Below are 25,879 nucleotides of genomic sequence, written 5' to 3' on the forward strand. Positions count from 1 at the left end.
ACACATCCAGAAATCCGGCTTGCATAACCAATGACATCCCTGACCAAACCTCTGACAATAGTCATCGTGTAATACCTTGCCGATTCAAGGGTCATATTGCTCGGAAAACCTATTATGACGAACAAGGCAGTTAGGCAAATATGTTATCAAGTACTAGTATATTTCAGTTCATAAACCAAAGCGTCAATTACAGCAAGAGTTGAGGGCATGAGAACAGAGCACCGCTTTGGTCGTTGCTCCTAACGAGGACGTGCTGCGGCAGGCCGATGCCGACGCCGGCGAGCGTGAAACCGACGCTGAACCCCACGCCGCAGCCGGCGCCGACGTACCCAATCACCTCGGGGCCGAACCCGGGGCCCCAGTCGACTCCGCAACCGAGGCCGAGCCCCATGCCCCAGAACGCGCCGGCCGTCGGGTGGACGGGGTCCCACCGCTCGTACCGCCCAAAAACCACTAATGATCAGCGAAGTGTTACGGTGTGGGAGGAACCTCCCTCTAAAATAATCTAAGCCGTTGATCTTTAGAATCTATCTTTTTGTCTAATGAGGGGTACTTTAGTAACATACTCCCTCCTTCCCTGTTTATAAGGCATACACGTATATCAAGATTCAAACCTTGTCATCTTTGACCAATAATTTGACTATTAAATTTTTATTTTTATAATGCAAATTTCATATGATTGGATTCATAATCAAATATATTTTACAATGATTATAAGTTTATAATCAAAAGTGATATAATATATGATAAATAAATAGTCAAAGTGTTGTTTAGAAGACCGTGTCATGTTCCACCATGCCTTATAAACGGGGAAGGAGGGAGTATTAACAGCAAATAAATCGGCTTGCCCCTTCCTTTTCCCCAGACGCCGGCGCACCCGTGCCGGCTCTTCTGCACGGCTGCACCTCGATCCCGAGCAAATATGGCTCACATTTTTTTTTGAAACGCTAAGTGTGGCTCACATATTAAGCTCAGTATTGTTGCAATTGCTTCAGTCGTGACTAAGCTCACATATTGAGCTTTCTTCTTATTTCACCAATGAGTCAATTAAGGAATCAGGTAAAGAACGGAAGCAAGCAAACTTTGGTAACCAACAAACGTGATGGATTATTAACACGTCAGTGAGGCAATTTTCGTAGTTTTCGTATACAGAGCTCCTTGACGGCGGCATCTGACCTTGCCTCCGAACTCCGAAGAACCATGATGCTTGGGATATTAATAGGGAGGAATACATGATCTTGTGTCTGATCCTACTGCATCCCAACTCTGTCCATGAGCTCGTATCTGTTTCCAACCAGCTGCGACCCACCATTGGAATTGAAACAGCAGTGGACGCGGCGTCGAAGTCCGGTGCAGACTCGAGGGCGGCACGATGGAGGCTGTGTACGGTGCGGCGGACACGGCGGCAAATTCCAGTGCGGACTCGGGGACCACGTGGTGGAGGTTGTGGACGGCGCGTCGAACTTGGAGAGGCTGCGTGGAGGCGGAATCGAAATCAGATTGAAGGAGGCGAGGGACACTGATAAAATCATGGTACTTTGCTCATCGCTAATTGGGTCCATCTGTCAATCACTAACGACGTACCAAAAGTCAAATCAGATTGAAGGAGGCGAGGGACACTGATAAAATCATGGTACTTTGCTCATCGCTAACTGATAAAATCATGGTACTTTGCTCATCGCTAATTGGGTCCATCTGTCAATCACTAACGACGTACCAAAAGTCAAAGTACCGCAAAATCGGTCTGCTCTTTAGAAATAAGTAAAGATAATGATAGCACTCCGGCAGCTGACTGGAATTGGCAAACTGGGCCATACGGACCAGCACGCACAAGAGGTGTAAACCCCGATTACGTAAACAAACGTGGTAACAATGCCTAATAACTACTACTGAAGTGTCAGTGTCACTCCGCCTGGTCCGCTCCTTGTCCTGAATAGCCACCAAAGTTCTAAATAGATGGCTATAGCATGCTATAGCCGTTGGGAGAGAATAAAGCTAAGATATCCATTTCTTAGCTCTGAAAGGCTAAATCCGCTAATAGCCAGCTACATCCCACTATAGCCGCTAAATTAAGAATTATTTAGCCTGCTAAACTATATAATTAGTCCTTTATTTATTTTTAGTTTAGTATTAAACTTCATCATCTATAAAATTTGGTATTTTTTTATTGATGTAACAAGGAATGAAACCCAAGGCGTACTTCAGTACATGATATTTTCTTGATTTTATTTTATGCAACATTGCTCATAGATTTATGCATGGTGTTCAAGTAGAAATGCATAATTATGAGAATGTTTTAGAAGATTAGAGAGTATGCATAAACCATGGTTACTATGCTTTATGGTGAAATATAGAATACTCTAAAAATTAGATATTTGTATGGTTAGATAAGTACTAGAAAAATTATGGAGTTAGATATTTTGTAAAGAAGTATGTAGAAGATGGACATATGACAAAATTATATGAGCAATGGATTACTATAAATAGGGGTGCTCCTCTCCCCTTTTGTCATACTATGGCATAAGAGGTCTTAAGGAGATGACAAGGTTGCCATATAGTATTAGATATTTGTATGGTTAAATAAGTACGAGAAAAATTATGGAGTTAGATATTTTGTAAAGAAGTATGTAGAAGATGGACATATGACAAAATCGTATGAGCAATGGATTACTATAAATAGGGGTGCTCCTCTCCTCTTTTGTCATACCATGGCATAAGAGGTCTTAAGGAGATGACAAGGTTGCCATGTAGTATAGTAGTGTCGTGGTAGGGTAGCCACATAAAAAGTGCAAGATTATTGTAATAAGTTACGGTGAATAAAGAGTTGAGTTTCCATATAGAGTTGGTCTCTCATATTATTATTTAGGTAAAGGTCTTCTTGTTGTACTATGGATATAGTTTTCACAGAAGAAGTTGGTGCCAAGGTTAGGGGGTCGACGCAGGTATTTATAAAATCGCTTAATAAGTTAGCTAGGTTGTAGTCTGCTATAGCCTTTTTCTAAGCCTCTATAAACACCAATTGCTAAATGTCTAGGCCGTTATTTTAAATACTGATATCCTCACGATCCGCTGCTGGATGACTGATGGGGCACCCGTCCAACCCTCCTGCGTCCTGCTCTCAAACCCACGGCCGCGGTGCTTGCGGATCATGAAAACTTAAAACAAGAGATCATGAAAATTGAATTTACGATGAGTCCAACAGTACTAATTTGATCTTCTAAAATTTTGTGTATTTTCTTGTAAACTTAATCAAATTTGAGGTAGATTGACTTTGACTGAACCTGTAACACCCCGGGTGTTTACGCAGTATTTTAAGTAGGTGCCTGCACAGTAATGGTGTAGGTTTGCTATGCATCTTGTGCTTGATTTACTTAAAAAGGATCTTTTTGTAATTATGAAAGGTTATATGTGTAATTATGATTTTATGCAAGGTCCTTTATATAGTTAATTGTGTTTATAGCTTTTATGGAGGGTGTTTGTGCAAAATTTCAGTGCATTTATTGCATGGCAACCAATTTTGCTTGTAAGTCTATGTTTGTAGTGAATTTACGTTGAAAAAGACAAATTTCCTAGATTTCAAAATCCCTTCAATGATTTTAATTTTAGCTCTTGAATCTTTGGTCAAATAAATTTTTGCACAACATCAAAGTTGTAGATCTTGAAATTTTGAACAACTTTCATGTTGGGCACTTTTCCATTTGAGCTTTGGTTTAAAAGTTATCACTGGTTTACAATTTAGTCCCTGGAACTTTTGGAAATTGCAAAATCACCCTTATCCCCTTCTTCCCCACCCCTGCTCTGTTTCGCCGCCGCCCACCGACGGCGCCGACGCCGGCGCCGTGGAGAGGCTTCCCGGCCGCCTTTTTCTGTCGCGCTGGCGCCCACGCGTCGCCCCGGAGCCGCTCCACCGCCCTTGCCATCGCGCTGTGCCTCTCCCGGCCGTGCCACGCGCGCTGCCGCGTCCAGAAGCACCCGCGCCGGCCGCCACCGCGACGCCGCCGTGGCGAGCTCGCCGCAGAGCCCCAGGACCCCTTCCAGCGCGCGCATGAGCACCTCAAAGACCCCAGCGACCTATTCCTCCCTTTCTTTTGCTCTCTCCGCGCCCCCAGACCCAGGAACACCACCGCCGCCATCCGCCGAACGCCGGTGAGCCCAGGCCGCCGTTGAACTCACCCCTCCGCCCTTCCCCGCCCCAAATTAACCCCTCCAGTAGCTCCTACGTGGTCCCGCGCGGCTCACCCACCCTTTTTTCCTCGCCAATCCTTCACCGGAGCGTCGCCTCCGCTGACGCCGACCGCCGCCGACCGCCTGGTTACGCGGAGCCGTCGCCACAAGCCGCCATAAGCCGCCCCGAAGCCACCTAGAGGTGCTCCTGGACCCCCTATTTCTTTCCCACCCCGATCCCCTCGCCGCCGGTGCTCGCCGTCGCCGGTAAAGGCCGGTCAAACGCCGCCTCCCCTCTCTGACCCGGCCGAGGACCTCGGGTTGGAATTCAAAGAAGCCCAGGGGGCTGTCTGCAAACCCCAAGACTCATTTGAATAGTGCCACTAAGGACTGCTTTGTAATATTTTTCAGTGAACTTTGAAATTCTAGATCAATTCGTAGAAAATTCGTAAAATAGCAAATCTTGATGTTTTGGAATCCTCTTGAAGAGCTCTATGCAGTAGAACCAGAATATGTTAGGCCTTAGTTGCAAGTTTTTGCTGTAAATGTTGTTTTGTGTTACTAGGTGTATAACTACTTGTTCTTTAATCTTTTTCTTATCTGATGCTTGAAAGCTTGTATTGCTCTAAAATTTTGGTGGTAGTTTACCCTTGTTACACTAGCTTTACTATAAAAATTTCATGATCAGTTCTTTGTTGTAGCTATTTATTTGATTTAATCTTTGTTTAATAGACTTTATTCATGGTAAATAGTTTCTATTCTTAATAAATCATGAAAATATTCCTGAGTGTTCTTCTGGAGTATGTTAGCTTGTCCAGGAAGTTTGAGCCTTAGTTCATGGCTAGATCAGGGGCTAAAATATAAATCTTGCTAATCTGTTGTCTGTTTTATTTATTTTCTCAGATTTATTTCGGTGTAGATAAAATCATGAAAAATTCACAGTAGATAGATCTTACCTGTGTAGATCTCCTGTTAATTTTTGAGCTTCTACTTTGCTATATTTTAGTCTGTATAATTCAAGCTTGTGCTAGGTATTGCCTGCATAAATGATTTATTGTGGTTAAATGGTTACATATCTTCATATGATTTTTTAGGGTAGATTACTTTGTTCATGTTCTGTTTAGTGTAATTTTGGTAGATTTTATTACTATTTGTACTTTGAGTTGTTGATTTATTTACAAACCATGACTTAATTGTATAGGAAATCACCACCACTCATTTTATGAAGTTAGTTAACTTCTTTTGTGCTGTTGATCATGATGCCTTGTGTAGTTAAATTTGTTATTTAACTACTCTATAAATGATTGCCCATGTTTGTTTATAATGTTGTTCCTGCATTACATATAGATACGACTACTTTGTCAGACGGGACGTACGAGTTGATTCCGGAGTCTGACGGAGGTGATCTCGAAGCTCAAGTGAACACTGCGGAACTAACTGAAGCCCCGAACCAAAGTTCGGAAGAGCCTAGCGCTGAAATAGTTAGCAATTACCGAGAAGGCAAGCCCCGGACATAACCTATATTTCAAATTATTATCATTTACTGTTGTTACTTACTTGTGCATTTACAGTTCTTAGGTTTTGAATTGAAACCCTAGATGCATGATCCTAGGAACCTATGTACTGAACACTAGACCTGAGTTCGACTATCTGCTACGCTAATAGGAACGGTAAAAGTCGAGTGATTGCCTGTCACTCGCGAGCTTTATAGGAATTGCTTGTTTACTTCTGTTATCAATATAAGGACGACGGACGGGGTTGTGTTCGATATTATGTCCTATGTGAGACCCCGTCTGTGTTGATGAACTTGCTAAGGTCGCGGTGTGTGGTAGTGCTGGTTAAGTTTTTGAAAGTACTAGTCACATGCCGTAAATATGGTACGCGGCAAGCCTAGTAGCCGATTGGACCGGGGAGTGGATATACCTCCCACTCTCTCAGTAGGGATAGGTTTTATTTTATGTTGCGCAATACTACGACTTCTAGGGACAAGGTTCGGCCTTGGAGCCCTGTAGTCGGGGAGAGTGGCACTATCCACAAGCCGGAAAGAAAGGTTAACGGTTGTTTGGGAATGACCCGACGGTATTCCAGACGTGTGTGCTAGGTTACCCTTGCAAGGTTGAATTTCGATTCAGAATCGTCCGCCTCTCACGATGAAATGAGACTGCTTGATCTCTTTGCCACACAGAGTAATAAGAGCAACAATATTCTTATTAATCTTGATGCTTGCTTAGAAGTTCCACCATGTTTGATTAGTAGATGCTTACATAGAATGGTTAATCAACTAGAATCTTGCAGCTAAAATTTGAAAGTAAGGACCTACTCTTTATTGCTTTTCAGCAAAGGAAAACCAGAGACTTACAAAGCCTTGCATAGTCTAGCTAAGGTGGGCTACTTATACCCGTTGTCGGTTAAGTCTTGCTGAGTATTAGAATACTCAGCCTTGCTGTTGAAACCCTTTTTCAGGTATGAGTTTTGAGGATCAGATCGCTAGCTTAACCTATCCTTGCTCGTTGCCTCCTGGCTGGTCCGTAGAATGGGATACGTCTTCGGCCGGCAATGACTATGACGAGTGATACCATGCCTGGGCTAGCCTGGTATCCTTCTTGCGACGTGTTGTAGCCGTCGTGTTTTATCTTCCGCTGTTTTAAACTCTGATTCTACACTTATGTTTTGTATAACTGTTTTACTTAAGTTGGTTTTGTAATAATCTTTTGAACTGGTTTGTAATCTTTAATATGCCTGTGTTGTAAAATTGTGGTTGTAATATCTCTGGACTCGCCTTCGTGCGAGGTATGCTTGTTCGATCCGAGAATCGGTGGTTGTATCGGGACGTTACCCGACAGACCAAAAATTGTTCCGTTTGAAGTGCGTTTAAGCTAATGTTGCCTTTATGGTGATGGTTTACGCACTTGAGCCGGGATAATTTAGGCGGTTCTGCCACAGCTGGCATCAGAGCTGCAAGCATACATCGGAGGTGTTGGAACCTTAAAAATCGCTTTCCATATAAAATTGGAACCATAAAGAATTTCGGAAAACTACGTTGGATTCGTTAAGAGTTGTGTTTAGAACGTAAAGTCCTAGGGAATTTATGGGAATTACTAGGTGGTTATTTTTGTATGGTTTATGTTATCTGACTTCCAGCACTTTATATTTTGTCAAACCATACTCACAAGCAACTCTTAATTCTTGTAACGACGCACCTACGTGAGGTAAGATGGTAAGGATCCTCAGTCAGCTGAGGGAGTCTGACCTTCCCGTCGGTGATGCGAGCCGAACGCTGCCCTCAAGCAGTGGCTTACTTGAGGTGCTTCCAATATACCGACTAATAGTTGACTATATTGGGAGTAAAGTGTACTCAGTCAGCTGAGGGAGTCTGACCTTCCCGTCGGCGATGCGAACCGAACGCTGCGCTCAAGCAGTGACTTACTTGAGCTGCTGCCAATATACCGATCTCGGTCGACTATATTGGGAGTAAAGGGACTCGTGAATACGCCACTAAGTAGCGTATGTTAACGTTGGCCATACGGCGGAAATTGTATGGCTGCCGCTTCTATAGTGAGCGGTAATGTTTGAGAACGCTTTCATGAGTGCTGGCATGAAAGGTTCATTGGATATATATATGTTTTGTCAATTTTCTGCAGGTACGCTAACCACGATTCGATAAGATAAGAACGGTTAGAATGTATCGACTAGCTATATAGGGAGAGCCGTATTTATGTATGCCACCATGCTAACCATGTAAGCCCAACGATAGTTGGCAATTGTTTATCTTGTGAGGAACGAACAGGACGTGCATGCATATCTAGTTGATGTTTGATTTGTTCCTAGTACTTGAAGTTGCTACATGAGCTTGTTAAGGAATTTCTAGTATGAATCCTTATAAGATAAGTGTTAGTGTGCTTAAAACATGAGTGAGTGAAACTCTGATGTTAGTAGCATATTAGTAAAATGCTTAGGTTTCCTTAGATGAAAAATATGGTTTCGAGTCATGCCTTCCTCCTAAGCCCCATCTTGTTGTTATAAGGATCTTTTCATTCCTTAGAATCTCAAATGATGAACCAGTACCAATTGTGGTTTATTATTCTGTGAGTTGGAATCATATCATCTTGTGAATTAGAATCACATTTGTTTTACCGCAGTCTTCTTAAAGCTTTATTTGAGAAGTCTTGAGATAATTATATTACTCACATTTGAATCCTTTTTGATTCAGATGGCGACTTGTTCCCAGATCTTTTGGGATGAGGAGGGAAATGCTCATACCGATTGTCTGTACTGGGAGGGTTTTCCGAGGATTCTTTGGGATTCACTTCGTATCTTCCACTACCCAGATCCACCCCAGTACACGGGACGCCAGTTTTCGGAGGATGGAATTAAGAAGAACAGAGTTAAGATGACCATTCCTCAGCACCCCACCTTGGAGTGGCCATCGATTGAGATCGAGGTGATTGGGTATCGTCTTGTGGATGCGTTTGAGAAAGCAGCTCTCAATGCTATCACCACTTTTTGTGAGCACCATCCCGAGGAGGTAGCAGCATATCCTATTGGTTTGTTTCCAGCAGTCAGTGCGGGCAATGCAGAGTGGCTGTTCAGGGTCACACACTTTGGGCACTTGATTGGTGATGTAGCGGATGAGACTATCGAGGCAGTAGTCAGATATATGAATGCCCAGTCTCACTACCAGATACTTCAGCAGCGACACATGGACCAGGTGATAGACTTGGCCCAGAGTTTTCGGCGAGGCCTTCGTCTGAAGGATATTCAGATTGGGGGACTTCAGGATGCCGTTGCTGGGAGGGACACTGCTATTGCACAGTTTGAGCATCAGGCTATGGAGTATGGTGCTGAGATAGAGCAGCGTAACACAGTTATCGGTTTTCTTCAGGCGCAGGTGAATGAGCTGCAAGCAGATTGGGCTGATGCTTTAGCACATGTTGGTATGCTCCAGGAGCAACTAGATGCCCCAGCTGAGCCGGCAGCAGCAGAGGAGGACCCAGAGGAGATTGAGGGAGTATCTGACTTAGATTCAGAGCACGCACTTGCTGAGCCTAACCCTCAGCCGGACGACTCTTCTTCCGGCAGCGCCTCTTCTGTGGGCAACCTCGACGACTTCTAGGCGACTTAGACTTGTCCTAGCTAGTTGTGTTCTCTTGTTGTAGCATATGTATATAGGGAAGATGTTATTGTAAAATAGCCTTAGGGAGGAGTACCACTTGTTGTATTATACGTGGTAAGGTTAAGCGATGTTAGGTTGTAAGAACAAGGCTGCTTTGGATGTAATATAAGTAGCGACTACCAGTTTAGAAATCATAATCTTTCTACTTAGCAAATCTCTTTATTTGTGCATCTTCACGCCGTTTGATGAATACAAGAGGTTGCAAATTTTTGTGGCATATGTGCTCATCAAATGTTAGCATGTTGAATCTATGAGACTAAATTTTAGTCCAACCCCTTCTATGATCTCTGTTGTTTAGCAACATAGCACATGGCGCTGAAGAGTGAATTGCTAGATTATTTTCTTTACCCTTGCTCTTAGCATTGAGTATCAATACGATGGAGCATGAAGCTATCTAACAGCTGGCCTGTTCTGAGTTTGGTGGGTTGCGCAGTTATGTATTGTGCATATTGTGCTACACCGCATCTAGTTACATTTTTGCTGATTTTGTTTTATCCAAATGTATGATCATTGCATGTACCATTGATTTTGGAAGCGAGAAATATGTATCTAATGGATGTCTTCCATGATTACAGATGGTTGGTCATATACGCGGAACGCCTGATGGCTTTGGTTGTGAAACTGGCAGTGGGTCTCAGCAACCACCGCCACCCCCGTCAAATCTGGCCGAGTTAATGGCCATGCAAACAGAGCTGCTTCGCCAGCTAGTCCATGGGCAACAAAATCAGCCACGCCAACAGTATGGAGGAAGGGAGGCGCAACCAGCGGGTTACCAGGAATTCTTTGGTACCCAACCTCCACTTTTCAGCAAAGCTGATGACCCATTGGATGCCGATGCTTGGCTTCGTACAATCAATTCCAAGTTTGCTTTGTTAGCGGTACCATGTATTGATGCAAACAAGGCCCCCTTTGCCGCCCAACAGCTTCGCGGTCCTGCACGTATATGGTGGGATAATTATTGTGAAATGCAGCCTGCTGAACATATCATATCTTGGGAGGAATTCAGAACTGCATTCAGATCACATCATATTCCGGATGGACTGATGGAGAGAAAGTTGAATGAATTCTTGGCTCTAGATCAGGGAACCCGCACTGTTCTTCAATATGCACAGACCTTCAATCATCTGTGCCAATATGCGGGCCATCATGCTGATACTGATGCCAAGAAACGTGATCGTTTCCGTCGTGGCCTCAATACTAAGCTCAAGGAACGTTTAAACTTGGTTCAGCCCCATACCTATAATGAGCTGGTGAATATGGCCATTACACAGGAAGATTGTATTGCTGCACATCGTGCTGAGAAAAAGCGGAAGGCACCAACGGGACCCTCGAGTGCCCAGCCACCAAGGTATCGCCTGGTGCAAAATACTCCACCTAGGCCTCCACAAAGAAATGCCCCAGTGGGTAGGTTTGTCTTTAGGCCGCCTCAGCAACAAGGAGGATTCAGACCTCCAGTACCTCAGCAACAGCAACAGTAGCAGTTTAGCCCAAGGTCGAATGCCCCACAGTTCAATAGTGGGAATAGTAATAATCGATGTTTCAACTGTGGCAGTGCTTCTCATTTTGCCAAGAATTGTCCACAACCCAGAAGAAACAATCCAGGGCAAAACTCTAATCAGAACAACAACAACAACAACAACAACAACAAGGGCAAGGGCAAGAGGCAAATGGTGCAAGTCCGGCAAGGGCGAGTTAATTTCACTACTCTTGCAGACCTTCCAGCAGGAGCACCAGTAATGACGGGTACTTTCTCTATCCACAATAAACCCGCAGTCATATTATTTGATTCTGGTGCAACGCATAGTTTTATAAGTGCCAAATTTGGAGCAAGATTAGGATTGGATTTTTGTCATACTAAGGGATCGTTTATGATAACAACCCCTGGTGGGAAGATAGCTTCCAATCAAATCACTAGATGTGTGCCAATTAAGCTGGGTAGCAAATTGATAAAGACAGACTTGATCTTGCTAAATTTAGAAGGCATGGATGTTATTCTAGGTGTGAATTGGATGACTACACATAAAGTACTACTAGATATCTCTTCCCGAGCTATCGAGATAGATTCACCACATCAAGGAGCCACCATACTCTATCTACCACAACGAGAGTACATTAACTCTTGTGCCTATGTCGCAAAAGAAATTAAACTTGAAGATATCCCTATTGTGTGGGAGTATGCGGATGTGTTTCCAAATGATTTACCTGGAATGCCTCCTGATAGGGACATCGAGTTTGTTATCGAACTTCAACCCGGTACCGCCCCTATTTCTAAGAGGTCGTACCGAATGCCTCCAAATGAATTAGCAGAATTGAAAGTCCAACTCCAAGACCTTCTTGACAAAGGTTTTATACGTCCAAGTTCTTCACCCTGGGGATGTCCAGCCCTGTTTGTGAAGAAGAAAGACGATAGTTTGAGGCTATGTGTTGATTATCGACCACTCAATGCGGTCACTATTAAAAACAAGTATCCTCTTCCCCGCATTGATATTCTGTTTGATCAGTTAGCTGGAGCTAAGGTTTTCTCTAAGATTGATCTTCGTTCTGGCTACCATCAAATAAAGATCAAGCCTTGTGATATTCCAAAGACTGCTTTCTCTACCAGATATGGACTATATGAATATTTGGTTATGTCTTTTGGTCTTACCAACGCCCCAGCATATTTTATGTACTTGATGAATTCAGTCTTCATGCCGGAGCTGGATAAATTCGTCGTGGTTTTCATTGACGATATCTTAATCTACTCCAAGAATGAAGAAGATCATGCTGAACATTTGCGTATCGTTCTCCAACGATTACGAGATCATCATCTTTATGCCAAATTCTCCAAGTGTGAATTTTGGTTGGACAGTGTGAAATTCTTAGGTCACACTATCTCCAGTGACGGTATATCTGTTGATCCAACTAAAGTACAAGAAGTGATGGATTGGGAATCTCCTATTTCAGTTCATCAAATTCGCAGTTTTCTTGGTTTAGCTGGATATTATCGTCGATTCATTACTGATTTCTCCAGAATAGCCAAGCCTATGACGGAGTTATTGAAGAAGGGAGTGAAGTTTGTTTGGAATGATAAGTGTGAAGAAGCTTTCCAAACTCTCAAAGCAAGATTAACTACCGCTCCAGTATTGTCTACACCGGACAGTACTAAACCTTTTGATGTCTATTGTGATGCGTCGGGTACGGGACTTGGTTGTGTGCTTATGCAGGACAACCGGGTTATCTCTTATGCATCAAGAGCTCTCCGGGATCATGAGAAGAATTATCCAACCCATGATCTGGAGTTAGCAGCTGTCATTCACGCTCTTAAGATGTGGAGACATCATCTTATGGGAACTCACTGTAATATTTACACTGACCATAAGAGTCTCAAATATATCTTCACTCAAGCGGATCTCAACATGAGACAGAGACGCTGGCTGGAGTTGATAAAGGATTATGATCTAGAAGTGCATTATCATCCAGGAAAGGCTAATGTGGTTGCGGATGCACTCAGCCGCAAGTCACAATGCCATTGTCTATCTGTAGAACCATTCAATGAAACTCTATGCCAGGAAATGATGAAGTTAAACCTAGAAATGGTACCTCAAGGAAGTTTGAACCATATATCCCTTGAGCCTACACTTCATGATAGCATCATCATGGGACAATTACATGATGAGGGTATCAAGGTTATCAAGGAAAAGTTATCACAGGGAGAAGCAAAGTATAAATGTTTCAGAGTGGATCATAGGGGAGTTCTATGGTTCGAATCCCAACTGGTGGTACCTAAGGATCATCAGCTTAGAAAGCAAATCCTTGATGAAGCACATCTATCGAAGTTTTCGATTCATCCCGGTGGTACCAAGATGTACCATGATCTCAAACAAAATTTCTGGTGGACTCGAATGAAAAGAGAGATCGCCAGATATGTTTCTGAGTGTGATGTCTGTCAAAGAGTTAAAGCTAGTCATTTGAAAGTAGCTGGTACTCTCCAACCTTTATCTATTCCATCCTGGAAATGGGAGGACATCAGTATGGATTTTATCGTTGGTTTACCCACTACTCCTCATAAGCATGATTCTGTTTGGGTAATAGTTGATAGACTCACCAAGACCGCTCATTTTATTCCAGTACACACCACTTACTCTGCCAAGAAGTACGCAGAGATTTATCTCGATCAGATTGTTCGTTTACATGGTATTCCAAAGACGATTATTTCTGATCGTGGGCCTCAGTTTATAGCACGTTTCTGGGAGCAAATGCAGGAATCCCTTGGAACAAAATTGATTCGTAGTTCAGCTTATCATCCACAAACAGATGGGCAAACTGAACGAATCAATCAAATCCTTGAAGACATGTTGAGGGCATGTGTTATTCAATATGGCAAGAATTGGGTTAAGTGCCTAGCACTGGCAGAGTTTTCTTACAATAACAGTTATCAATCCAGCTTGCAAATGGCACCATTTGAAGCATTATATGGTCGAAGGTGTCGAACTCCTTTGAATTGGTCCCAAGCTGGAGAACGCAAAATTTTTGGGCCAGATTTAGTCTCTGAGGCAGAGGAGCAAGTCAGAATTATTCAGGTTAATCTTAAAGCAGCTCAATCAAGACAGAAAAGTTATGCAGACAAAAGAAGAGATCCTTTGCAATTCGAGGTAGGAGACTTTGTATATTTGCGAGTATCTCCTACTAAAGGTGTTCAACGCTTTGGCTTAAAAGGGAAATTAGCACCCCGATATATCGGACCATTTGAAATTATCGAAACTTGTGGACCCGTTGCCTACCGACTTCGTCTTTCATCTCAGTTGGCCGCCGTTCATGATGTCTTCCATGTATCACAACTTCGGAAGTGCACCAGGGTACCTACCGAAATCCTTGAACCACAAGATATCGAAATTGAATCCGATCTATCTTATACGGAGTATCCAATCAAGATTCTTGACACAAAAGAAAGAAGTACTAGAAGGGAGAAAGTTAAAATGTACAAAATCCAGTGGAATCAGCATACTGTAGAAGAAGCTACTTGGGAGACTGAAAATTTTCTCCAACGGAACTTTCCCGACTTTCTTAGAACCAATCCAGGTACCAAGTCGTTGCACCCTTTTCTTTCTGTAATCTCGGGACGAGATTCCTTTTAGGGGGGAAGGCTGTAACACCCCGGGTGTTTACGCAGTATTTTAAGTAGGTGCCTGCACAGTAATGGTGTAGGTTTGCTATGCATCTTGTGCTTGATTTACTTAAAAAGGATCTTTTTGTAATTATGAAAGGTTATATGTGTAATTATGATTTTATGCAAGGTCCTTTATATAGTTAATTGTGTTTATAGCTTTTATGGAGGGTGTTTGTGCAAAATTTCAGTGCATTTATTGCATGGCAACCAATTTTGCTTGTAAGTCTATGTTTGTAGTGAATTTACGTTGAAAAAGACAAATTTCCTAGATTTCAAAATCCCTTCAATGATTTTAATTTTAGCTCTTGAATCTTTGGTCAAATAAATTTTTGCACAACATCAAAGTTGTAGATCTTGAAAATTTGAACAACTTTCATGTTGGGCACTTTTCCATTTGAGCTTTGGTTTAAAAGTTATCACTGGTTTACAATTTAGTCCCTGGAACTTTTGGAAATTGCAAAATCGCCCTTATCCCCTTCTTCCCCACCCCTGCTCTGTTTCGCCGCCGCCCACCGACGGCGCCGACGCCGGCGCCGTGGAGAGGCTTCCCGGCCGCCTTTTTCTGTCGCGCTGGCGCCCACGCGTCGCCCCGGAGCCGCTCCACCGCCCTTGCCATCGCGCTGTGCCTCTCCCGGCCGTGCCACGCGCGCTGCCGCGTCCAGAAGCACCCGCGCCGGCCGCCACCGCGACGCCGCCGTGGCGAGCTCGCCGCAGAGCCCCAGGACCCCTTCCAGCGCGCGCATGAGCACCTCAAAGACCCCAGCGACCTATTCCTCCCTTTCTTTTGCTCTCTCCGCGCCCCCAGACCCAGGAACACCACCGCCGCCATCCGCCGAACGCCGGTGAGCCCAGGCCGCCATTGAACTCACCCCTCCGCCCTTCCCCGCCCCAAATTAACCCCTCCAGTAGCTCCTACGTGGTCCCGCGCGGCTCACCCACCCTTTTTTCCTCGCCAATCCTTCACCGGAGCGTCGCCTCCGCTGACGCCGACCGCCGCCGACCGCCTGGTTACGCGGAGCCGTCGCCACAAGCCGCCATAAGCCGCCCCGAAGCCACCTAGAGGTGCTCCTGGACCCCCTATTTCTTTCCCACCCCGAACCCCTCGCCGCCGGTGCTCGCCGTCGCCAGTAAAGGCCGGTCAAACGCCGCCTCCCCTCTCTGACCCGGCCGAGGACCTCGGGTTGGAATTCAAAGAAGCCCAGGGGGCTGTCTGCAAACCCCAAGACTCATTTGAATAGTGCCACTAAGGACTGCTTTGTAATATTTTTCAGTGAACTTTGAAATTCTAGATCAATTCGTAGAAAATTCGTAAAATAGCAAATCTTGATGTTTTGGAATCCTCTTGAAGAGCTCTATGCAGTAGAATCAGAATATGTTAGGCCTTAGTTGCAAGTTTTTGCTGTAAATGTTGTTTTGTGTTACTAGGTGTATAACTACTTGTTCTTTAATCTTTTTCTTATCTGATGCTTGAAAGCTTGTATTGCTCTGAAATTTTGGTGGTAGTTTACCATTGTTACACTAGATTTACTATAAAAATTTCATGATCAGTTCTTTGTTGTAGCTATTTATTTGATTTAATCTTTGTTTAATAGACTTTATTCATGGTAAATAGTTTCTGTTCTTAATAAATCATGAAAATATTCCTGAGTGTTCTTCTGGAGTATGTTAGCTTGTCCAGGAAGTTTGAGCCTTAGTTCATGGCTAGATCAGGGGCTAAAATATAAATCTTGCTAATCTGTTGTCTGTTTTATTTATTTTCTCAGATTTATTTCGGTGTAGATAAAATCATGAAAAATTCACAGTAGATAGATCTTACATGTGTAGATCTCCTGTTAATTTTTGAGCTTCTACTTTGCTATATTTTAGTCTGTATAATTCAAGCTTGTGCTAGGTATTGCCTGCATAAATGATTTATTGTGGTTAAATGGTTACATATCTTCATATGATTTTTGTAGGGTAGATTAATTTGTTCATGTTCTGTTTAGTGTAATTTTGGTAGATTTTATTACTATTTGTACTTTGAGTTGTTGATTTATTTACAAACCATGACTTAATTGTATAGGAAATCACCACCACTCATTTTATGAAGTTAGTTAACTTCTTTTGTGCTGTTGATCATGATGCCTTGTGTAGTTAAATTTGTTATTTAACTACTCTATAAACGATTGCCCATGTTTGTTTATAATGTTGTTCCTGCATTACATATAGATACGACTACTTTGTCAGACGGGACGTACGAGTTGATTCCGGAGTCTGACGGAGGTGATCTCGAAGCTCAAGTGAACACTGCGGAACTAACTGAAGCCCCGAACCAAAGTTCGGAAGAGCCTAGCGCTGAAATAGTTAGCAATTACCGAGAAGGCAAGCCCCGGACATAACCTATATTTCAAATTATTATCATTTACTGTTGTTACTTACTTGTGCATTTACAGTTCTTAGGTTTTGAATTGAAACCCTAGATGCATGATCCTAGGAACCTATGTACTGAACACTAGACCTGAGTTCGACTATCTGCTACGCTAATAGGAACGGTAAAAGTCGAGTGATTGCCTGTCACTCGCGAGCTTTATAGGAATTGTTTGTTTACTTCTGTTATCAATATAAGGACGATGGACGGGGTTGTGTTCGATATTATGTCCTATGTGAGACCCCGTCTGTGTTGATGAACTTGCTAAGGTCGCGGTGTGTGGTAGTGCTGGTTAAGTTTTTGAAAGTACTAGTCACATGCCGTAAATATGGTACGCGGCAAGCCTAGTAGCCGATTGGACCGGGGAGTGGATATACCTCCCACTCTCTCAGTAGGGATAGGTTTTATTTTATGTTGCGCAACACTACGACTTCTAGGGACAAGGTTCGGCCTTGGAGCCCTGTAGTCGGGGAGAGTGGCACTATCCACAAGCCGGAAAGAAAGGTTAACGGTTGTTTGGGAATGACCCGACGGTATTCCAGACGTGTGTGCTAGGTTACCCTTGCAAGGTTGAATTTCGATTCAGAATCGTCCGCCTCTCACGATGAAATGAGACTGCTTGATCTCTTTGCCACACAGAGTAATAAGAGCAACAATATTCTTATTAATCTTGATGCTTGCTTAGAAGTTCCACCATGTTTGATTAGTAGATGCTTACATAGAATGGTTAATCAACTAGAATCTTGCAGCTAAAATTTGAAAGTAAGGACCTACTCTTTATTGCTTTTCAGCAAAGGAAAACCAGAGACTTACAAAGCCTTGCATAGTCTAGCTAAGGTGGGCTACTTATACCCGTTGTCGGTTAAGTCTTGCTGAGTATTAGAATACTCAGCCTTGCTGTTGAAACCCTTTTTCAGGTATGAGTTTTGAGGATCAGATCGCTAGCTTAACCTATCCTTGCTCGTTGCCTCCTGGCTGGTCCGTAGAATGGGATACGTCTTCGGCCGGCAATGACTATGACGAGTGATACCATGCCTGGGCTAGCCTGGTATCCTTCTTGCGACGTGTTGTAGCCGTCGTGTTTTATCTTCCGCTGTTTTAAACTCTGATTCTACACTTATGTTTTGTATAACTGTTTTACTTAAGTTGGTTTTGTAATAATCTTTTGAACTGGTTTGTAATCTTTAATATGCCTGTGTTGTAAAATTGTGGTTGTAATATCTCTGGACTCGCCTTCGTGCGAGGTATGCTTGTTCGATCCGAGAATCGGTGGTTGTATCGGGACGTTACCCGACAGACCAAAAATTGTTCCGTTTGAAGTGTGTTTAAGCTAATGTTGCCTTTATGGTGATGGTTTACGCACTTGAGCCGGGATAATTTAGGCGGTTCTGCCACAGAACCTAAAGCGACACTTATTCTGGGACGAAGTGAGTAATAATAAAGACATCATTCCTTGATAAATAAGCTATTTCTCTTGCTCAATAAATAAATAAATGATAAGCTATTTCTGAAAAATATTTTACTATATATAAAAAAGAAAATCTATAAGGAAGCATCTAAAGAAAATGGGATATCCTGATACAACCGCTATCCCGCTACAAACAGCCCTACAGCGTAAGGATATGATGATGATGAAGTGGCAGTTGTGCGCGTGCCATTCCAGCCCCTCCCCTGTTGCGGAATGGCTTCCTCTGCCCTGGCACCTTCTAGAATCTTTCACCTCCATTCGCTGCCCTCGTATGCTCTGCTCCACCGTTCCAGAGAGACCTGCGCCCAATGCTGCCTCCCCAGAGCCGTCTCCCGGTGACGGGCGGCGGCACAGTTCCTTTTCGCCGGCTTCCTGACCGCTGCCGCCGCTTTTGCTCGCCGCGCGGAGGGGACGCACGGTAGTACCTTCGGAGGATTACGTCTCTGGACATAAGTCAGTGTTTCTCCTTGCTTGAGCCGATGGTTTCGTGATATTTGCATATGAGATTTAGATTATTGCTAAAGTTGCCTCCTTTGGACTTAGTTGCTGCTAATTACAGTTGTTTGTTGTACAATCACACGATTTTATAATGCAAATGCAGTTTCCAAAAGTTGAATGTGCTTATTATGCTTTGCTGAATTGTTCACTTAATTAATTAAATGTGACTCCATTCGAGTAATCTGATCTGAAACCTTTTGGAAGCAGATGATGGACTGAGGTACTATGATATTGTTGAAGGCAAGGGCCCAACTGCTGAAAAGGGCTCCACTGTTCTGGTGAAATGATCTCATCCAAACACCACCCTTCCTTCTTTACTGAGACTAATGGCTATCTTCTCAACTCTTGACGGTTCATTTTGACTGCATATACTGTGGCATCACTGCAGTGTCGAGCTGTGAATCCAAGCTCCTAGCAGGGAACCGAAGTATCGCACAGGTTAAGTAAAGACCTGCTCCTAATCCTTGTCACTGATATTAATATTATATTCTTGCTCTAGGATAAAGTGGATTAAGATATTTGCATATCTTCTTCTAGTAGCGTTATGAGTTCGCTGTCGGGTCACTGCCTGGTAAAGAACGAAAGCGGGACTTTGCAGACAATGTCAATGGACTATACTCAGCACAACAAGCCGCACCAAAGCCTCCGGCTGCCATGTACACGATAACTGAAGGGATGAAAGTAGGGGGAAAGGTACAACAAGCACTACTCAATAAAAACAATTCGGTCTTCCAGCGTACTCCCTCCGTTCTTAAATTGTTGTCATCAGGACGACAACTTTAGTTCACTTTTGAACTAGTCCTAACGACAACAATTTAAAGACGGAGAGGGTATGTTGTTTTATTGACTTGATCTTTGTCATGCTGAAGAGACTCATTGTACCTCCGGAGCTTGGATATGGGAAAAGGGGGATGAGTGAGATACCTGTGAGTGTTTGTTAAATTGTTCTTCATGCTGGTTAGTTTAGCTAACTCGTGTCTTAGGTTATCTCATGGCTTGGATATGGGAAAAAGGGGTAGGACTTTATGTACCAAATGTAAAATACCCCTACTCCCTACATTCTTAATTTGTTGTCACCGTTGACCTTTTTGTTTATGTTTGATCGCTCGTTTTATTCAAATTATTTGCTCAAATATGTATAAGTTATGTTAAAATTTATTTTAATGATGAAACAAATGATAATAAAATAGGGGACATATCATGTGCAAACCAACCTCTCCGTACAAACTATGGAAACTCCAATCTTGGCCATCAGATCAACATCCAAGAAGAGGTGCGCAGAGAGGTGGGTGGGGGATTTGCAAAAGTGTGATTACCCAATCCAAGGGCGCGTCCAGATTGTAAAATTACCCAATCTCACATACCCCTTGGATGTTGATCCAACGACTCAGATTGAAGTTTTCATAGTTTGCATGAGAGGTTAGTTTGCACCTGATACATTCCCAACAAAATATATAATAACTTTTTTAATAAGACGAATGGTCAAACATAACAAAAGAAAAGTCAATGGCTACAACAATTTAAGAATGGGGAAGTATCTTAGACAAGAAGCTGAACTGAAATATAAAAATTACATTTAATTAAATGTTTTGTTGATTATATTGAAACAAAATTGGGCAGTGAATATTCTCCTCAACATTATGGAGCATGTTTGCATCTACAAGAAAATTTAAAAAAATGTTCTGCCACCAAGTAAGCAGAGTGCTCTGACGCTCATTTAGGGGTCTCCGTCCTCAGGGCTGTTGATACCCTCAATCAAATAAAAGAAAATAGCTTTGCTCCAATACTCATTCTTGTTGATATACCAAAATTTTACATTTTAAATGACACACTTCTCAAAGAGAAAAATTCAATTTCAGCTTAGAGAAAATAATGGACTTCCCTCTGAAATAAAAATCCGGGAATGCTTCGTCCCTGTGGATTTCGTAGTACTGGATATGGATGTCGACAAGGAGACACCCCTCATTCTTGGGCACCCATTTCTAAGCACCGCTGATAATCTACTTCCATATCAATGGAAACGAAGAGAAGTTTCACTAATATTGAAACGGTACACCACCAGAAATGTTGAACTGGTACATTGAAATATTGGAATCATAAAATAAAAATAAATAATAATATATTGCATCTTATTTTGTTGCATTAATTGAAACGAAGCGTGGTTCATGTGCATCTAAAATTGGATGCCTCGTTTAAAAGAAAAGATCGGTTGAAGTTTTAATCTGAATTAAGCTTTCCTTCCCGCTTCTTGCACTCATGTTCTGACACGTGTTCACCATAAGCTGTTGTCCGCCCGCGCTGCATGCTCGGCATTGCACACCTCTTAGGGCAGCCGCAATAATATCGACGGTGTGCTCTCTATATATTACTGCACACGTAGGATATAGTCAGTATGTGTAGAGTACCTATTCAATGGTTAATAAATTGTATAAATTTTTTAATTTATATGGAGCCCACGTGACAACATTTATTTAATACTCCATCTCTTCCTTTGGACGCCGGATGCTCTCACGTTGTGGGGCCACCAGCTTCGAACGGCGCGCTGTAGAGCGTCGCCAGATGCAGCGACACTTTCTTCCTCTCCCGCCCTTCTCTCTCCGACGTGGACTGCTATAGAGCCCTTCTCTCTCCAACGTGGACTGCTATAGAGAGTTGTTATCGGCCCGTTGGTCATGGTCTTATTATGATTATGGTGGGCTAAAAACAGTCTGAATGATAAGGTAGAGGAGAGAGAAGAGCAGAGAGTGGGAGTGAGAATAGATAAGTGAGCCATACATCAATGGTGGGGAGCTAAGCCACTATATAAGTGGGCTGAGAGATGAACTGCAAAGAGTCTTGCAGCCAACAATGGGCTAAATTATTAGCCTTGTGTGATAGCCCAGGTAATTAAAATGCTAATCAAGAGAAATTAAATCTGTCATCGTGCATCATTAACCAAAAATAATTAAAGATAGTTGCATGTATGTATGTATGTGCATGTAAAATGCATCTTTTATATGTTGCTAAGCATGCTTTTCACACTCACCATGAGATGACAAATAAAATGCATCAAAATGCATCCTATCTGATGTTGGAAATTTTGCCACAAGAATTGGATTTCAAATTAATAGCAGTCACACGAAATGACGATTTTATTCAAAAACTCGTAAATAGGTGTTGAAAATAACTTTTAAAATATTGCTCGAATGAACTTTTGCCTAAAATCAAAGTTGTAGGTTTTCAAGTGTCGAACAACTTTCATGTTCCAAGTTTTTTAAGTTGCCACACAAAAATAGAATTAAAATTTGAATCACGAAGCGTATAGGACATTTTCAAACACATGCGAGTTTCAAATTTTAACTTTCAAACGAAGCTTAAACTGAAAAGTGTCTGAAACTAAAGTCGTAGGATTTTGAATTTCTAATAACTTTTGTGTTCAAACTTTTTCGAATTCCAATGCAAATTTTTGGAAAAAATTCAAGTCAAACACAGTTTGACTTCTCTCTTTTCGTTCTTCCTTCTCTCTCCCTCCTCTCCCCTGCTTCTGCCGACGGCTCTGCTCGCGCGACACGCGGCTGGCGATTCCTACCGGCGAGCCGCGCCAAGGACGACACCCCGACCAGCTGCGCCATCACCCGCCCTGTCCCGTCGCCGCGGCCACGCGGACGCCATGCGCACGCGCCTCCGGCGCGCCGCGCGCGCGGTGGTCCCACCACGGCCGAGCAGCGCCCTCACCCCGCGCCCTACCCTGCGAATCCCCGTTGCAGCGCCTCCTCCTCCTCATTTGCTTCCCAGTAGCGCCCTCTCCTCACCCTCTCCACTCCACGCTCCCAGAGCCCCAAGCCGAGCTCGCCTATGCCCAGGAACGGCGCCGCCGCCCACCATGGCCGCCGCCGCCTCTTAGGCCGCCGCCGAGCTCCCTCCTCCGACCTCCCTCAGCCCAAATAGACCCCGAGAATAGGTTTCCCATGGACCGCTGAAGCTCCTCGGCCTCTCCTCCGCCGCCACGGCCACCGGAGTTCACCGGAATGCCACCAACAGCCGCCGCTGGAGCTCCTGCTCCGTGGAGGAGCCGCCTCCGGTCATCCCGAGCCTAGAAAAGCCCACCACAAGGTAGCTCTCGATCTCCTGAAGCCACTCCCCCCTTCCTCGCCGCACGCGAGCCTCGCCCTCACCGGATTTCGGCCGGGACGGCCGCCCCATCTTCAACCTCCGACCAGGGACCTTATTGTTTTGATTGCAAAAGTTCCAAGGGCCTAGATGCAAGATCTTGTATTCTTTTCTTTTCGTTTTCCAAAAGCAGCGAATTTGTAAAATCGATATAAATTAGCAAAAAAATCGAAAAAATGAAAACTCAACTGTTCTGATTTCCTTGTGACTATATCTACAATGTTTGTTATATTCACTTTTTCTTTTGCTCAATAGTTTGAATACAAAATAAAGATAGCATTTATTGTCTCTCAAGTTGTATCCACGGAATATCTACCATTTTTGATTAGTATGTTTAATGCTGTGGGAGTAGACTTGTGTGAAAATTTGGTGGCCAGTTGACACTTCTAGCTATAGGTTTTATTTAGGTCTTGATGTATGCCTAGGATAAATAATTTTATTTATCCAAGTTGTTCTGATATGATTCATGAGCTCAAACTTTTAAAGTTGCTCTATGGTGATGCATGTATTCTTCAGAAAAATTTTGGCAATTTTTAGTTAAGTCAAACTGGTCCAAATAATTTATGCTAGGACGAAATGTACTAAATAAATAAAAATAGTTTATCTATATATAAAAATCTCATATTTTTACTAGAGCTTATATTAGAGTACCAAGTCAGTCTGGTAAAGTTTGAGTCTCTAGACCTTGGTGTAACAGTCAGTAGAAATTAGTTTTGATCCATACAGCTATATGTTTCTTTATTGTTCATGCCTGGTATATTGGTCTTTTAAATATGAAACTTTTACAGTAGCTTCATAGTCGTATGATAAACACTCAGTTAAATTTTAAGTACTAGTACTTGCATACTTTGACAGGTACAAATTACTTTTTTTTTCGAGCAGTGGTTGCTTACTCTATTTTTCATTATTAATCTGCTTCATAAAATGAGCTGGAATTTTTACAGTAGATCACTGATTAAGTATTACGTCTTGTGTAAAAATTTCATGACCAGAGAAGCTGAGAAACATTACTTTGTTATATAATGTTAACTAATACATGTTATATGGCGATGAGTGAATTAGTAAAGTGTGAAAAACCACTCCTAGTTTATTTATGACTAAATCAGGTTGAATGATACTCTATAAACGATTGCCCATTATTTTGTAGATGAGTTGCTTCACAACTTAACTTGAGTTATGTTGGGCTACAACTCTATAGTGAATTAATACAAGTTTTGTACCAGGGCAACAACTCATACATATGCATTCATGTAGATTCGACTACTCTCGCTGACGGTACGTACGAGCTGGTGCCGGAGTTCGAGAGTGAGCAGCGTGAAGCTCAAGTTAATTTAACTGAAGCTGCACAAGATTCGAACCAAAGTTCGGAAGAGGCCAAGGCTAACTACGCTCAGGAAGACAAGCCCCGGAGCATGACTTATCTATTTACAATTTATGCAATTTATTATTCCTATCTACTTATGCATTTAAGTTGAAAGGAGTTGTTTGGAACTTTAGTTGCATGATCCTAGGTACCTATGTTTGAACACTAGTATGTGTGGGTCGCTATACAGCTATGCTAATGAATCGGTAGAAGTCGAGTGATTTCCTATCACTCGGGAGTTTATAGGAGTTGAATGTTTACTACACGCTGCAACCATAAGGTCCATGGGCGGGGCTATGGTACTTGTTGATGCCCCGTCTGTTTAGTGAAAAATGTTAAGGCCGCAGTGTGTGGTAGTAGTGGTTAAACGTTTGAACGTACTAACTGTAACACCCCAGGTGTTAATCACCTGTAGTTAAGGTTAATCACATGCTTGACATGATAATTAGCACTAATTCATTCTTGTATAAAGATACTAAATAATTTTGGTTAGTTTTTTTTTCATTTTTGTAATGTTGATTTACTTTAAATAATTTTGAATTCTTCTCTCTTTAGAATTTCAAATTTTATAAGGTTTCAACTTTCAAATCTAGGTGGAATGGGTTCCCGGAGCTATTCTCTACTTCTGTACAAAATATCAAGATTTTTGCATCTCTCCAACAACTTCGTTTGAGTGAGTAAAGAGAGAGGAAAGAAAATTTTATGAAAATATCAGCTTTTACTGTAGCGCCGAGAGCTTCTCCTTCGTAAATTCGCTGTTGTTCGTCAACATGCCATGCCACCTCACCTCCACGCGTTTGCAGTCGAGAGGCCTCTGGTGCTTTCCCCTTCTTCTATACGCTTCTGCTGCAGCTCGACCACTGCCCCTCTCTCTCTCCATCGTCTCTCTCTCACGCGCGAGCGCCGCTCGCATGCGCTACTGCTGCTGCCTGTGCTGCTGCTGCGGCGCCGAGCCGCGCGCGCGGCCACCTGCCCGCGTACCCTGCGCCGTCGCCCGCTATGGCCGCGCGGCCACGAGCCGAGCCGACGTGTGCCACTTTGCCCCGCTCGCCGCCCGCTTGCGCGCCGCGGGCCTAGCCCGCGTGGCACCGGGCCATGCCTCCGCGAGCCACGGCGTGCCGCAGACGCGCCCAGCTCCACCTGGCCTCGTGCCATCTCGCCTCGCCGCCGCGCCGTTTCGCGGCGCCACCACTCGCCATAGTCGCCGCCGCCTCAACTCACCGCGGAGTCCCCTCATCCGTGCCCCCACTGCCCAAATCGAGCACGCCATCACCCTCCACTCCATCTCCTGAAGCTCATGCACCCCACCATCGCCGCCCTCGCCTGCCGGAGCGCCGCCGCCGCCTCCATGAACGCCGGCGAGCCCCTGCTCGCCGTGGCGCCGCCCGTCCACTCTCCCTTGGCTCAAATCGAGTACTCCACCACCTTCCTAGCCTCTCCGTGAAGCTCATAGACCCGGCCATCACCTTCTAGCGCTGCCGGACTGCCGGCGGCGGCGAGCAGAGCCGCCG

The 25,879-nt window shown here is 43.5% G+C and overlaps 1 protein-coding gene across 1 annotated transcript in view; it reads left to right on the forward strand.

Moving 5' to 3' along the window:
* Positions 1–1,372: 1,372 nt before the first annotated feature.
* LOC120709695 (peptidyl-prolyl cis-trans isomerase FKBP18, chloroplastic-like) overlaps positions 1,373–25,879 on the forward strand; it is a 36,515-nt gene continuing 12,008 nt past the window's right edge. Inside the window, exons 1-6 of the mRNA XM_039995365.1 lie at positions 1,373–1,443; positions 18,767–18,805; positions 19,062–19,129; positions 19,203–19,294; positions 19,397–19,549; positions 19,726–19,782. Coding sequence (XP_039851299.1) covers positions 1,373–1,443; positions 18,767–18,805; positions 19,062–19,129; positions 19,203–19,294; positions 19,397–19,549; positions 19,726–19,782 — 480 coding nt within the window. The remainder of the gene's footprint in view (positions 1,444–18,766; positions 18,806–19,061; positions 19,130–19,202; positions 19,295–19,396; positions 19,550–19,725; positions 19,783–25,879) is intronic.

Source organism: Panicum virgatum, chromosome 5K, assembly GCF_016808335.1.
Source record: "Panicum virgatum strain AP13 chromosome 5K, P.virgatum_v5, whole genome shotgun sequence".
Classification (NCBI taxonomy): domain Eukaryota; kingdom Viridiplantae; phylum Streptophyta; class Magnoliopsida; order Poales; family Poaceae; genus Panicum; species Panicum virgatum.